The sequence below is a fragment of the Haemaphysalis longicornis genome, unplaced genomic scaffold, assembly GCF_048455015.1.
Source record: "Haemaphysalis longicornis isolate Haplotype H1 unplaced genomic scaffold, Haemaphysalis longicornis Haplotype H1 scaffold_7, whole genome shotgun sequence".
Taxonomy (NCBI): Eukaryota; Metazoa; Arthropoda; class Arachnida; order Ixodida; family Ixodidae; genus Haemaphysalis; species Haemaphysalis longicornis.
Genome location: NW_027526422.1, coordinates 20,332,759 through 20,345,814, shown reverse-complemented (window position 1 = coordinate 20,345,814; position 13,056 = coordinate 20,332,759). Strand labels below are relative to the sequence as shown.

The 13,056-nt window shown below is 46.3% G+C and overlaps 1 protein-coding gene across 1 annotated transcript in view; it reads left to right on the top strand.

Annotated features, from left to right (window-relative positions):
- Positions 1-3,191: 3,191 nt before the first annotated feature.
- The window catches only part of LOC144144691 (ribosome assembly protein METTL17, mitochondrial), a 36,916-nt gene continuing 27,051 nt past the window's right edge, over positions 3,192-13,056 (top strand). The window contains exons 1-4 of the mRNA XM_077676222.1: positions 3,192-3,349; positions 3,603-3,762; positions 6,987-7,118; positions 8,786-8,891. Coding sequence (XP_077532348.1) covers positions 3,272-3,349; positions 3,603-3,762; positions 6,987-7,118; positions 8,786-8,891 — 476 coding nt within the window. The 5' untranslated portion in view covers positions 3,192-3,271. The remainder of the gene's footprint in view (positions 3,350-3,602; positions 3,763-6,986; positions 7,119-8,785; positions 8,892-13,056) is intronic.

Sequence of the window (13,056 nt, the reverse complement as noted above, 5' to 3'; positions counted from 1 at the left end):
GCTTTCGTTTCTTTAGCGTTTGGCACGACAATCCATGGAATCCGTTTTCTGTCAGTACGAAATGAAAGCATGTAGAAAGCAAGCTACACCTTGTATGCGTTTCTTTCTTCGCTTTCGCTTGTCTATCTTACGGTGCTAATTACGTCAGCCAGCAGACTCGGACTACGGTTACCAATTTTTAAATGAAGGAAGTCAGGATGAGTGGCGGGGGGGGGGGGGGGCACTAACTTAGGGATCGGACAAAATCAGTTTCCTTTATTGCTGTATCCAGACAAATCCATTGTTTCTTTATTTTTGCGGCCTCTTGAAATGGTACTTCAGCTGTCTACGTGCTGCTCGCAACACTTTCTCTTGCTCTAGAATAAGTTGTCGCCCTTTGTGCAGAAGTTAAGCTTGCTTTACCTGAAGGATCTGCCCAGACAAGTTCGGACGTGTTCCGTATCATGACGCGCCTTGTTGGGCGTGCGTTGTACAACATGAAAAATGTTAACTAGGGACATTGTATGAACATTCGAGATGGTTGGTAACCCTAACTGAGACACGCCACAGCTTCCTTAGAAAAGGATTCTGCGCGGCTGGTATTCACGTGTTGTAGTCACATAATATCATTTTCAGGTGTGACCCGCCGCGGTGGCTCAGTGGCTATGGCGTTGTGCTGCAGAGCCCACTTAAGGACGCGGGTTCAATCCCGGCAGCGGTGGCCGCTTTTCTGATGGAGGCGAAAAGAGAAAACGCCCGTGTGTCGAGATTTCAGTGCATGTTAAAAACCTCAGGTGATCAAAACTAATCCGGAGCCCGTGTTTTTTGATAAAAACGAATGGGCTACGAGGTACTCCTGATTACTTCTGATCATCAGTTACAGTCCGGATGACCAGCTTCGGTTGGTGGAAAGGGCCGTCACAGCTGGCACCCCGAATGGCGTCCTGCATTGAGAACACCATTCCGAAATTTTTTGCTAATAAAAACGTTTATTCTTTTTCTCTCTCATATAGCCCATATATGTGTAGCTTCGGCGCTTTAAACCCCGCAATCAATCAATCATGCATCCAGTCCCGCAGCACGCGTCATTAATTACAACTTTTACGTTTCAAATCGTGTGAAGCGCGCACATGCCGCTCAAAGCTATCAATTCCTGGCCAAAAGTGTATGTGTCACGAAGAAAGGAACGACAATTTTTGTTCTCAACGTGCGAAGGCTGTGAAGACGTGGGTTCAAACCCGTCAGATCGCACTTGCGTTTTTTATTTGCTCTTACACTGGCGCCCAATTTCTGGAACCGAAAACAACGACAACAAAAGCCGGAAAAGATCGGCGAAAACATGAAATTGCGAAAATGGGCCAGCCTTTCATCTGCGGAAAAATGCATAATTGGCGAAGTTACGAAGCCCAATTGCGATCACAGTGTAAATGTGCCTCAATGGCGAAAAAAAATAAAAGATCTTTAAAACAATAAAAAAAACTCAGCATGTTTGGACACTCAGCCAAATATTGCTGTAAAGAACTCGCAACGAAGGCAGGATACGTAAGAATACTACGCTGTAGTAGACAACCCTCTGAATTTCTGCAAATTTTTTATGGTACCTTTCACCATTTCCTTTGTTTTGTTTTTCTCAAAATGTTCACTGGCTCTCTCTAGTTCTCTCTGTTCACTGTCCTCCAGCGCAGAACCTCTGACATCGGGGACGCTATTTTATTACAGTGGTCAGCTATGACATTGGATAGCTGAAGTGATGCGGATAAATTTCACGTTCGTTAAGTAACAAGTTGCTGACGTTAATGAGTTGTGAATGCTTGAGCCAGGCCCACACTTCCGGACATCCTAACTGCGCTTTCAATGGCCCGTGTATCTGCACATGTGATTTATTGAAATCTGCGTCCATTCAAGCTTGCGCGCTATTGCGATAATCTGCGATATATAGCTACTGCTACTGCGATAATCAACACTGTTCCCGTGTTGATTATCTTGTTTCATTCCTATATATTAGCGGCGTTCCTCTAATGTACTGGTTTGCTTATCTCTCTGCGAGAATCGGCAGTGTCGCGAGCTAACACGCTGATTTCGGAGACTTGTGTACTCCGGTCGTTCTCTTTCAAACGCATTTATTCTTGTCAGTTTCTCTGCTACCGCATCTTTTGTGTTAGTGTTTTGTTTTTCTTGCAATGTATACTTTTATCGCCGTTGAATGACGATGTTATAAACACGCCGGGAGACCGGCCTTTCTCAAGAATGAAGGAAGTCAAAGACTTTCGGTCATTCTTTTGCTCCTGTCTTCGTCCCCATGCCCCTTTGGAGAAGAGAGGGGAACAAGGTTGTTGGTTGGGCACAGAGAGACCAGGTAACCGGTTGGTGCCTGGACAGGAACGAATTCACTTGCTGTCATTTTAGAGTTTCTAAGAAAGCGGAGAAAACAAGAAAGATATGTGGCGCTTGTGTGGCGGCGGCGCAAGCCTGGGCGCGTCAAGAGGATTTTGAGTCAAGCCGGTCAAGACGGTGACAATCACGCATTTATCCTTTGTTAACAAGGTCGCGTCGTCGCGGTACGCATGGAAGGTTCGTAGGACCGGTAAGACTGGTGGGGCGCGGACGGGAGAAGAGGGGGAAGGAGAAAGAAGGGAGAACCGCCTTTACTTGGGGAGCACTCCCATAGAAATCTCTCCTACATGAGCAGCATAATGACTGGTTCGAGGCAGCCACTACAAATTATCTGTTCATCCATGGTGAGTTGCTTAAGAGGGAGAAACGACAACTTCCAGTGGAGTGACGCATTCCCTCGTCCTTCCGAAGAATCGCCCTTCAGCGAGCCCCCCTCAAAGAAAAGAAATACCGCGGTGCCGGCGGCGCGCCGCAATTTTTGCTCGGCGGCGGCGGCGGCGTGCGCATTCCGGGAACTTCGGCGGCGGCGCAGTCGGCGCGCCAAAAAGAAGCTACGGCGGCGGCGCGGCGCGGCGGCGCACAGGTCTGCCTACACTCAACTCCTTCTAGTACACTCTACCATTACTCTGGCCAATGGTTTTCAATATTAGTTTTTTTTTAGTGTCAGATAATACGAAGGTTCCGAATGCAAAAGTTCTTGGGTGGCACATTGCGTATTTCGTTGATCTTTACGCACCAACTATTCAGCCTGTGTGAAATCAATTCCGAAACTGAAACAAAAAATACTTTGCACGAGCCAAAGCCAATCCAAAATAATCCAGTATTAAAATCTCGTTGTCTTCAGCGTGCTTATGGCGTGGTGTGTGATTTTTGTGCTGCTGGTTCTCGCTGTTCGTTAATGAAGACGTTAGCTATGAATCACTTCCAGACTCTAGTGAAGTGCGTCAGAACACCTTCGTGTATCTGCCTCGTTAGGGTAGGTTCCTTATTTTGGCGATTATTTTGAAGCCGTTTAAGCTCTTTACGCATTTCTTACGGTTTCTTCTGACACGCACTACGTTGTTGGACTACTTGTCCTCTGTAAAAATTTTTTTATCGCGTTAATAGTTTTTGAAATTTTACTAATGAAGTAAGTGAGTCCGGCGTTAAAGAGTGAGACCGTGTTTGAGTGCTTTCAGATAAACTGCTTTAAAACGTTGTCTTATCCACCCGTTCGTTGTTTTGCATAGTCAATCACGAGGGCGAGCAATGCCGTCTCACTTCCGAGTGACCTCAACGACGCTTTTGAAGCATCCGAGATCAAACACCGACAGCATCCCGGTGTACGAAAGCGGTTGCAAGTCAAGCTACCGGAGAAACTGCTTGCGGCTGCCAGTAAAGTCCTTGAATGTAAGTTCCTTATTTTCTCTCTGGTGGCGAAAAGTTGCTTGCAACAATTGGAAGAAATTTCAGTACATTGGAACGTTGTACGAGCAAGCCTGCAAAACCGAAACTGTTATTACCAGCACAGTCAGTCAGTTTTCTTCATGGGGGAAAGAGTTGGTTGGCCAATATTCCATGAGTTTGCCGTAAGATGCCGGGTGAATTTGCACGTCACACAGTTCGCCTTTGTCAGATGAAGGGAAATGTCTAGGGTGCCATAAACTGCTTTTAGAGCTCCATCTAGGCGGAGCTGGAACCCTTCTGTCGCGGCGGCGGCGGACGAGGGCAGTAAGGGGTGGGCTTTTGGTGGAGCGAAACCCGCATCAAATAACACTGACAGCACCCTCCATCTTCGCTAGTCTGCGATGCACTAATTACGTCTCTGCTCTTTGACAAAGAGAGGCCAGTTCCGATCCCCGTTACATTTTTTTTTATTTAACATTTACCATTTCTGTCCAAGTTTCTGTTCATCATGCATTGGTTTGCCTACAAGTCCCTACTTGGCAGCATTCCATAAAGGTGTCATACTATGCCACTGCTTTGAGCTGAGTGGGGTTATGGCAGGCAATTACCCGCCGCGGTGGCTCCTTGGCAGAGACGTGCTGCTGAGCACGAGGATGGATGCGGGTTCGATTCCCGACTGCGGCAGCCGCTTTTCAGATGGAGGCAAAAAGCAAAAACGCCCGTGCCTACGATATTTTGGCGTGCATTGCAGATCCCCAGGTGGTCAAAATTAATCCGGAGCCCTCCACTAAGGCGCCTCATCGCCTGAAGCGTCGGCGCATTAAACACCGCAATCAGTCCATCTATGGTAGGCAATTCTTAACTATTCTTCTCTCTCTCGTTTATTTTTCTGTTGTGCGGCTGGGTAACCACACAGAATGATTTTTTGTGAGCGACGCAACAAGTGTAATTCAATGGGTGCAGCAAACATGTAGCGTGCATGACAGTGACAAGCGGCAAAATTAGTACACTGCCAATTGGCCTTTCTGTGTTGTATTGAACTACGCTTATAAGGTCACTCACCAAAATCACACCATTTGCTTTTGGTTGTTGTTTCACCCAAAGAATCATTGAGGCAGGACGGGAGGGGAAGCGAAGCTTCCTTGTGCAACCAGAAAACGTCACAAGCGCTTGGTCAAGCAGCATCTGGCATGTAACAGCGCGGCCTGGCCAGGATCGGCAGTTCACTGCATAGGCCCGGAATCAATTGCGGCCATTATTTCGTCCATCAGATGCTGCTACCCATTCCTTCGCCGTGGCAGCCACGACGCTTTGTACTTCACGTTGATTTTCATTGGGACGCTATCTGGTCGCTTGTCCGCACCAGCGACAATGGGTTGTTTCCGCTCCCACATGTTCTTGCTCCGTACCCTTAATGCGATTCTCGCATTTGGCGCAAATGGTTCGAAAAGTAGTTTAGTGTGGTAACTTTGGGTTTGGTTGCTGCGTCACTACAGTCAAAACTCAATTTAACAAAACCTGATCTTACGAACTTCCTATCTAATAAACAAATTTAGATTCCCCGTAGGTGCCTATACGGCTCGATGGTTTTATGAACTCGAACTAACCAAATAGAATCAGTGCATTTCAGATTTAATGAAGTTTTTCGAGTTCCGCCATCCCTCAACACGAGCAAGAGAAAGAAATTGCGCCCAGTTCCTGGAAACAGTTTCGTTGGCTTAATGATGTGGCAGCAGATCCGAGCTTCTACGACTATTTGAGCACCGACGTGGACGCTGACACGACGGAGGTTTTGAACGATGAAGAAATCGTACAGTTAGTTTCCGGTGCACCAGAGGTGTCAAAGGATGCTGACAATTCAGAAACTGCTGATGCTCCTGTACCCGCTCCAGGCCAGGTCACGGACGCAACTGACTTGCTTTGCTGGGACTTGCGAAAGAACAGAGGACGCATTGAACACACTTGCGTGTTACAAAAACGAGAAACTGTCCTCCCAATGCTAACGAAGTGCATGCAGGCAGAAATCGCGGTCTTTTTTTTTTTTTTTTTGCCAAGACAAATTTGTTTCTCCCAGAACGCCTAGCGTTTTATTGTTATTATTTTCACCACACACTTTTTTTAGCTTGTTGCTGAATTATTGGCAGGCGAGCGTGGTGGCCACTGCAAATACAGTGTCATGGTAGCTGCTGGGGTGGGCATCCCTTTAGACATAGAGTTTATGGAGTCAACAACTGCGGAGTTCTTCAGTGTTCCTGGTGACTTGTCAGATTGGGTTTTAACTGTATTGTGTGGCAGAGTGGAACTTGTGTGGTGGCTATCGTTCCAACTGGATGGAATGCTGGCCACAACTTAAAAAAAGACGTATTTAAAAGTTTCAAGCTGTGTATGTATTGCTCTATTATGCACACATTGCTGGGGATTGAACCATACTTGTGTTTGATGGGCTTTGCTCTGGCCTGGATGTCTGGGGTAATATTATGTGCTGCTGAAACTTCCATAAGGAAGGAAAGGAGCTCCCAAAGTGTTACTTTGATTTTTTTCTAGTGTGTTATTAAGGACTTCAGCTGTTGAAATGTCTCCACATTTTGCATATTCATTTGGTGGTCTTTAATTGTGTACCGGGCAGATGAATTGCCACGTGGATGAGCCGTGTTTCAGGTATACAATATAAAAAATATTTTAAAAAGTCGTCTGTGATCAGTGAGGCAATTATCTGATAAATACATCAGAATCCTTTTTTAAGAAAAATGTCGATGGTTCCTAGAAAGTCTGCTTGCCATTTCATAAATCTGTACAAAATTATTTCTTTTTGCTTTATTGAACCTGCAAAAACAAGCCTAGCTTATTAATATTGTTGACATACCCCTTGGCTCAGCTTTCAGAAAATGTTAAATATCAATAGAAATAATCTACCCATTAATAGTACGTAATACAACAAAGTCTCAAGGGTCTATTCAAGTTCACCAAAGCTTGATTATAGTCCTCCGAATAGAAAAGCACTAATTTCAGCCCGAATCAAACTTTTTTCAGTTCCAAGGCATTTGAAAGTCGCCACTTTGGTTTCATAAGACAAGAATTACTAAGATGGTAGAAGTCAAGCCTCGTTCAGTTTCTCAGCAGAAATAGAACAGTCAGTTGATAGCCTTATCGTAATCCGAGGAGGTAAGTCTTAGATTGTCCTGTGTGTGTCTAATTTGGTGTCGCACCTGTTTGTTCCTCCACCAAAGCTGAAGACATGAGCCAGTTGCGCGAGGCAGCACTGCTGATCCGGAATCAGCTTTGGTCTCGGCACCTGCCCACCGAACACGAGGAGGTCCGCTCCAGGGCTATGAGCATCGAACGGGAGCTCCTGGGAAACTGTAAGCTGCCCAACCCCTGCTGTTTCACGGGGGCTAACCAAACTCCCGTATGGGACTTGTAAATGTTTATGTGCGCGACGATCAGAAACATTAATCTTTAAAGGAGTACTGACACCAATTTTTGGCGTTAATATTATTGCACAGTTCGCTTCCTTTGCTCAACAGAATACCCTGGCTGAAATATGAGCGGCCTGCGACGTGAAGAACATACTTTAATTGGATCTCATTTATCACGCCGACGGAACAGCACGTAGAGCGGCACTCAGCAAATGGACATCAGCGTGACATCATCCTGTGGTAGCCAAAAGAAGTGACGCAGACACCGCTTGTCAAAAACTCGAGCGGCTGGCGCGTTCACAAACAGGTGCACGTAGCCAGAGCTACAGGCATAACTGCTGCCCAGAAAGGCACTGTAGGCAAAGTTCCACACACTGGAAAGGAAGCGATAATATAGCCCGGAATCGCAATAGAAGTCGCCATCGGGACTTTTATTGAAAGCGGTCATCGAATTTTCGCCTAGCACCTTCGGGCATCTCAGCTGTTCAGCTCCAGCGGCGGCACAGTCGAAACAATTCCCCCACCGGCCTCCGCAGTGTTTTGACGCCCGCACTAAGCGGTGAGGTCATACCGGGATTCTGTCATATGTGCCTTCCGGGCTGAAAGCGCGGGAAATTGAAATAAACGATTTTCAAGCCGTCCAGTGTAATGAATTATCGCGCACTGAAGTATTTAAAGTGCTGTGTCGGGTTTGCCAGAACATTAGAGATCGATAAAAGCAATAAAAATGAATCATAAAATTTTCATGTCAGTTCTCCCTTAAGCATTGGCAGACTGCTATACCCAGGTACGAGTGAAGAACGGCCACAGCTCATGCAGTTTACCACTCTGCAGAAACAAGGGAGCCAGACGTCAATGTGTGCATGCGTTTTGAAAGGATATTGCGCTGAATGCATGAAATCGTCTGCTTTTGTATTGCATAGTTTGTTTGTCGTCGAGAAGATTAAGTCTCAGAAAGTCGTGGAAATGACTTACTTCATGTTCAAAGTACTCACAGTAGCGCACTCGTGCTGCGCGGCGGAACAGCCGGCTGCGGCTATGAGCTGTGGTTATGAGGGAAGTCAAAGAGAAGAAGTGGAATTAGGCTAGACATTTAATGCAAAGATTTGACGGCCGGTTGGCAATTGCATGTGTCCAGCTCATTTTGTGTCACTGATTTGCTGTAGTAGCGCAAACACACTATTTTGTTGATGCTTGCTTTCAGCTTGTAAACTTAGGGGTCTTGGTGTTTCAGGAATAAAATATGGCAACAAGTGAAAAGATATACTGGCACAATGGAGGTCACTTAAAGTGAGCCTTGGGGTAACGCAACACCCTATTCGTTTAAAAAGGTAGTTTGAAATATGTGGGCTTTCACTGCCTGAATACCTGCTGCCGTGACAGTCTATCAATTGTCGTTTAAAATCGGCATCATTTCATTATAAATTGGGTAGTTTAGGCCACTCCAACTGCTCCATGACTGACAGCACCTTTTATGGCATTCAGAGCTGTTCACTGCGGCTGCTTCTCGTTTGTATTTCTCTGTCATTTGGGACAGCTGAGGTGCCTTCACGAATTGCATTCTTTGACGGATGTGCAAGGGGCTAACTTCGTTGCATCCTTATTTCCAGCCCTCGAAAGGATGAGCCCAGAGGAAAGAGAATACATCGAAGAGGACGTGAAAAGAATAGTGTTTGAGAAGTTGAAGAAGCGAATCAGGCTGTGGAAGCCAATCAAGTGAGTGCAGCGTGTTTCACATTGCTGCTTCATGCAGTTTCAATCAGAAAGTTCCGTACTACAGTGTATTACAAGGAAATCTGGCAGTAGTGTTCAGCCAGATGAGCCACACTGCTATGAGTGTGGCATATCTGACCGCTGAAAGCTGTTTATTTTTACTTGGCATGGCCTGTGAACAAGCTCAAAAACAGGAATATTGCTGTTAAAAGATACGTAAAGTTGTTTTATCAGTTCGAAGTACAGCCGATAAAAAAATCTTCTCCATCAGGAATTTTTAAAGCGGTGTGCAACGTGAAGAAAGAAGAGATTACCCCCTGCTCTTACATGTGTCATCGTGAGCCACAAGAAGCCATGTCAAAAGCCAGGACAAGTACGAATTGGACACTGTCAGCCATAATGGCGGCAGGTGATTGAAGTGACAGATCTCTCTGCAGCATACAAATATGAAATTTTGTGGTTTCAGGAATTCCGTCCCATGTTCGCACATTTACACAAGTGTATGGGCTAACTGCTTCATTGACGAATGTGGCTGATGAAAGCCGCCATTTTGTCGTCATATCGTTGCAGCCTTCCCTGCGGATTTTCTGACGTGTGCATGCAATGGGGAGGAGGTGAACTATTTTTTCCTGCTCGCTCCCTGTGATATGGAGAACCTCATCTTCTAAATTGGCTATTTGGATGGGCTGGTGAAACATATTTAACAACAACAAAAACAGAAAAAAACAGACCAGCAGGAACAAGGGCTGAAGAAGGAAGCACACAAGAGTGCTGAACCAGCAGTTTTATTTTGGAAAAAAATACATCTACACATAAGAGCAGTGCAAAACTAAAAAGTTACGATCAGTTGTCAGCAGCGCATGCACGTGAAACTGGGCTCTTTCTTTGGCAGGGCGATTGAATAAGAGCTCACTCATCTGCATTTCCGCCTGTTGGTTAGCTCTGCTTCAGTAATTTTGCATGTTAGGCGGTTCATGCATCTTTTTGTCGGTAATTGGTTTATCAGAAAGAGCACATAGGGGGTAGGGAAGTACCAGAAATCCATCATGCACATTTCGGTAAAACAGAGCCAGTGTTTTCCCCGCAGCAGGGGGCATTAGGAATGCCGTCCACTACTCCACTTCACTATGGCGAAAAACAGCGCACAGAAACGGCGCACAGAAATGGAATGGAAGACAAGAAAGAGACGAACATGGGTGCTGTCTAACAAGTGTGAATAAATTTAATAATATTGCCCGCAGGCAATATAAGAAAAGGGAGAAACAACTCAAAAAATGGCTGTGGCTCAGCTCAGCTAACCTCGGATATGCAAAGTAAAAGCTTGGCTTAGTCTGTTTGAGCCTTGGTTTCGCTTGGTTAACCTTTGATCTAGCTGTGTTGCCGGCCATGGCTCGGCACCATTCGGTCCCGCGCAACGCTCACAGGAGGAGGCCTGCCTCGCTTTCATTCGCGGCGAACGCAGTGTTCCCCTTCGCTGGGCGCAAGAGGGGTCAGGTAGCCCGAGACGACCCGGTGGCACATGCGTGGGAGGCGGTGGTGTTGGTTGGCTGCTGATCAGCTGAGCAGAATGACTGAAAATGGGGCCTTGTGCGCAGCGCCAAAAGCGTGCCCGGCGGATCACGCGATACGCTTCAAGGGATGTGTCGCAGGGGGTGTGTCTGAGGTCAAAAGGTGAACTTGCGCATCCGCTGCAAAACCGCTGGACGAAAGTAGTAAAACCTTGCTTTAAAATAAGAAAAGTTAAGATGTCAGACATACTATCTCCTCGGGTTACAAGTAAACTTGGGCATCAAGTTACTGGCTCATATGCCTGCTCGCTCGTGCATTGAAAATGCTTCATAATCTTGTGAAAGTGCTTCATAATCTGCCATTTTAACTTTTCTTCTTTTTGTGTTCTTTCTGCCTTTTCTTGTATTGCCTGCGCACTATAAAATTTATTCAGTTGTGAGTCGGCACCCGTATTTGTCTCTTGTCTTTCGTTCCATTTCTGTGCACTCTTTTTCGACCAGTTAGCCCAAATTCACACATTAGTCTACTTCATCGCCCACTGGGGCGGTATTCTCGTAACTGTCCTTTTTGAAAACGTCCCTTTTGCGTCCCTTTCATCGTGACGTAACTTCCGGTTAAGAGGTGGACGTTGGCAGCATGGAGAAAGATTGGCAGGAGGTTTGCCGCGCTCGCGTTACGTCACTTCCGGTTGTTGGCTTTTAGCCAATCAGGACTCGCCAAAAGGAACACTTCTGAAAGGAACGCAAAAGGGACAAAACTCAAGAATACCGCCCCTGCTCTTGCTAGACCACCCACTGCTCCGACGGACCCATTTGAAATGCGCAGCTGAGGAACTAAACACGGGCACAATGTGAGAGCAGCGGCAGCTGGTTGGACCTCTTGCCACCTGGTTATGTGGAAAGAAGTTTGAACAAGCGGCGTTGAAATCTCAAAGATTGCAAGCTGCGTGCAAATCTCGGAATCAATGCGTGTGCTTATCACTTTTTTTATTAACAGCGAAGCTGTTTAGCAAATCGTAATTTTTTGTGTCCGCAGTTAAAAATATAAAGAAATTGCCCAGCATGCGCACATGCACGCAGGCCTCGCAGCTACCACCCGACAGTTAACGAAAACAAGAAAATGCTAATCGCTTGTGTGTGCTGTTGCAACCGTGTCATCCCAGCGCTGACACCAATTGTTGCGACCAGGAGGGGGCACCCGATCCGAGCTCCGAGGCCTCCGACATACGAGTAGTAGCGTGTATGATGCGAGCGGCCAGCCACTGTTGCAGCCGTGAAGAAGTCCAGAAGCCGTCGGCTAACGTAACTGTTTACTTCATAGCGAGAGGTGAGCCGAAGCCAAAAAACAATGTCCTGACGGGCGAGGTTACAATACAGGACTCGAGCAGAGCGACAGCATGGACTCGCTGCCCTAACAGGAATGGATTACAGCGCTTGGGCAGCTCTATTTATACCCAAAAGTGGTAACGGTCAGAACGCCGATTCGTAACAGTGCGTGCCTTGCAATGACCGCCCAGCATCCCCTGCACACGTTTGTCAAGCCAAGCGTACCCACTAAAAAGATTGGCCAAGATTTCAGCGACCGCCCGTGGTTAGCAAAAACAAGAGAATGCTGAGCACTCGTGTGTGCGTGCCTCACGACGACTGTCCAACGTCCCCGGCACACCCACTTTGGGAGATGCCATGTCAAAAAAGAAAGAAAGAAAAAAAAGACTCCAGCATTTGCCGTTTACCGTGGCAGCATTTGCTCGGAACGAGAAATACACGTCATAGCATACACCCCTCCAAGGTGATTTCCGATCATTATCACTTACAAAAAAATTAAAGAAGCGCACACTGATAGCAACTATGATGGAGTAAAGGCCATTGCGGCAGCGAAGAAGAAGAGAATCGGCTGCAATTGTGGATTATCTTTGTGATGGTCATTTCAGTTGCGTTCAGCTTCGCTTCCTTCGAGTCTTACGCATTAGTGTGAGCTTCTTTCATTTTTTTTAAGAGCTTTCACTCATCACTATGCTGCAGCACCACAATACCGGGTATTCTATCAGAGTTTTTCCATTTTTGCAACAAAAATTTGTAATTCTTTAATTTACCATCTTGTCCACCCCTTCTTCTCAAAATGTCCACCCTTTAAAAATATGTGAGGAGGACCCTGAAAAGAGCATTTTTAAAGAGATGCCACAAATGAACAGAGTTAGGTTGCATGTTGTTTTCCTGACCTCTTTAAAGTCTTTAAAGGGACACTGAAGTGATTAGTAAAGATTGCGGGATTACTTGCGCAAATTGTAGTCTGGAGACTATAGGACGAGTTTCGGCCACTCTGAGTGCATTTACGCGAATTTATTTAGTAGAAAAATCAATTCGCAAACGCTGTCCTCAACTCAGCATCCTAGCCCATTTTCTATGGCGTTTTCGTGTGACGTCAGGAGGAAATGACTTGGCTTGACTGCACTACTGCACGGCTCGCCGACCTTCAGACAGAGTCAGTCGGCCCAGCGTTTAGTCCGCTGGCCACAGACGGGTCGTCGCAGTTCGTTCTCTCAGTTGAAACTAAGGCATGACACGTTTGTGAATGTAAGAATGTGCCTTTCTTTAGTTTGTTAGTTTGTACACTGTATCTAGCTCCAAGTCCAGGTCGCTCCACACAAGCGCTGCACAAG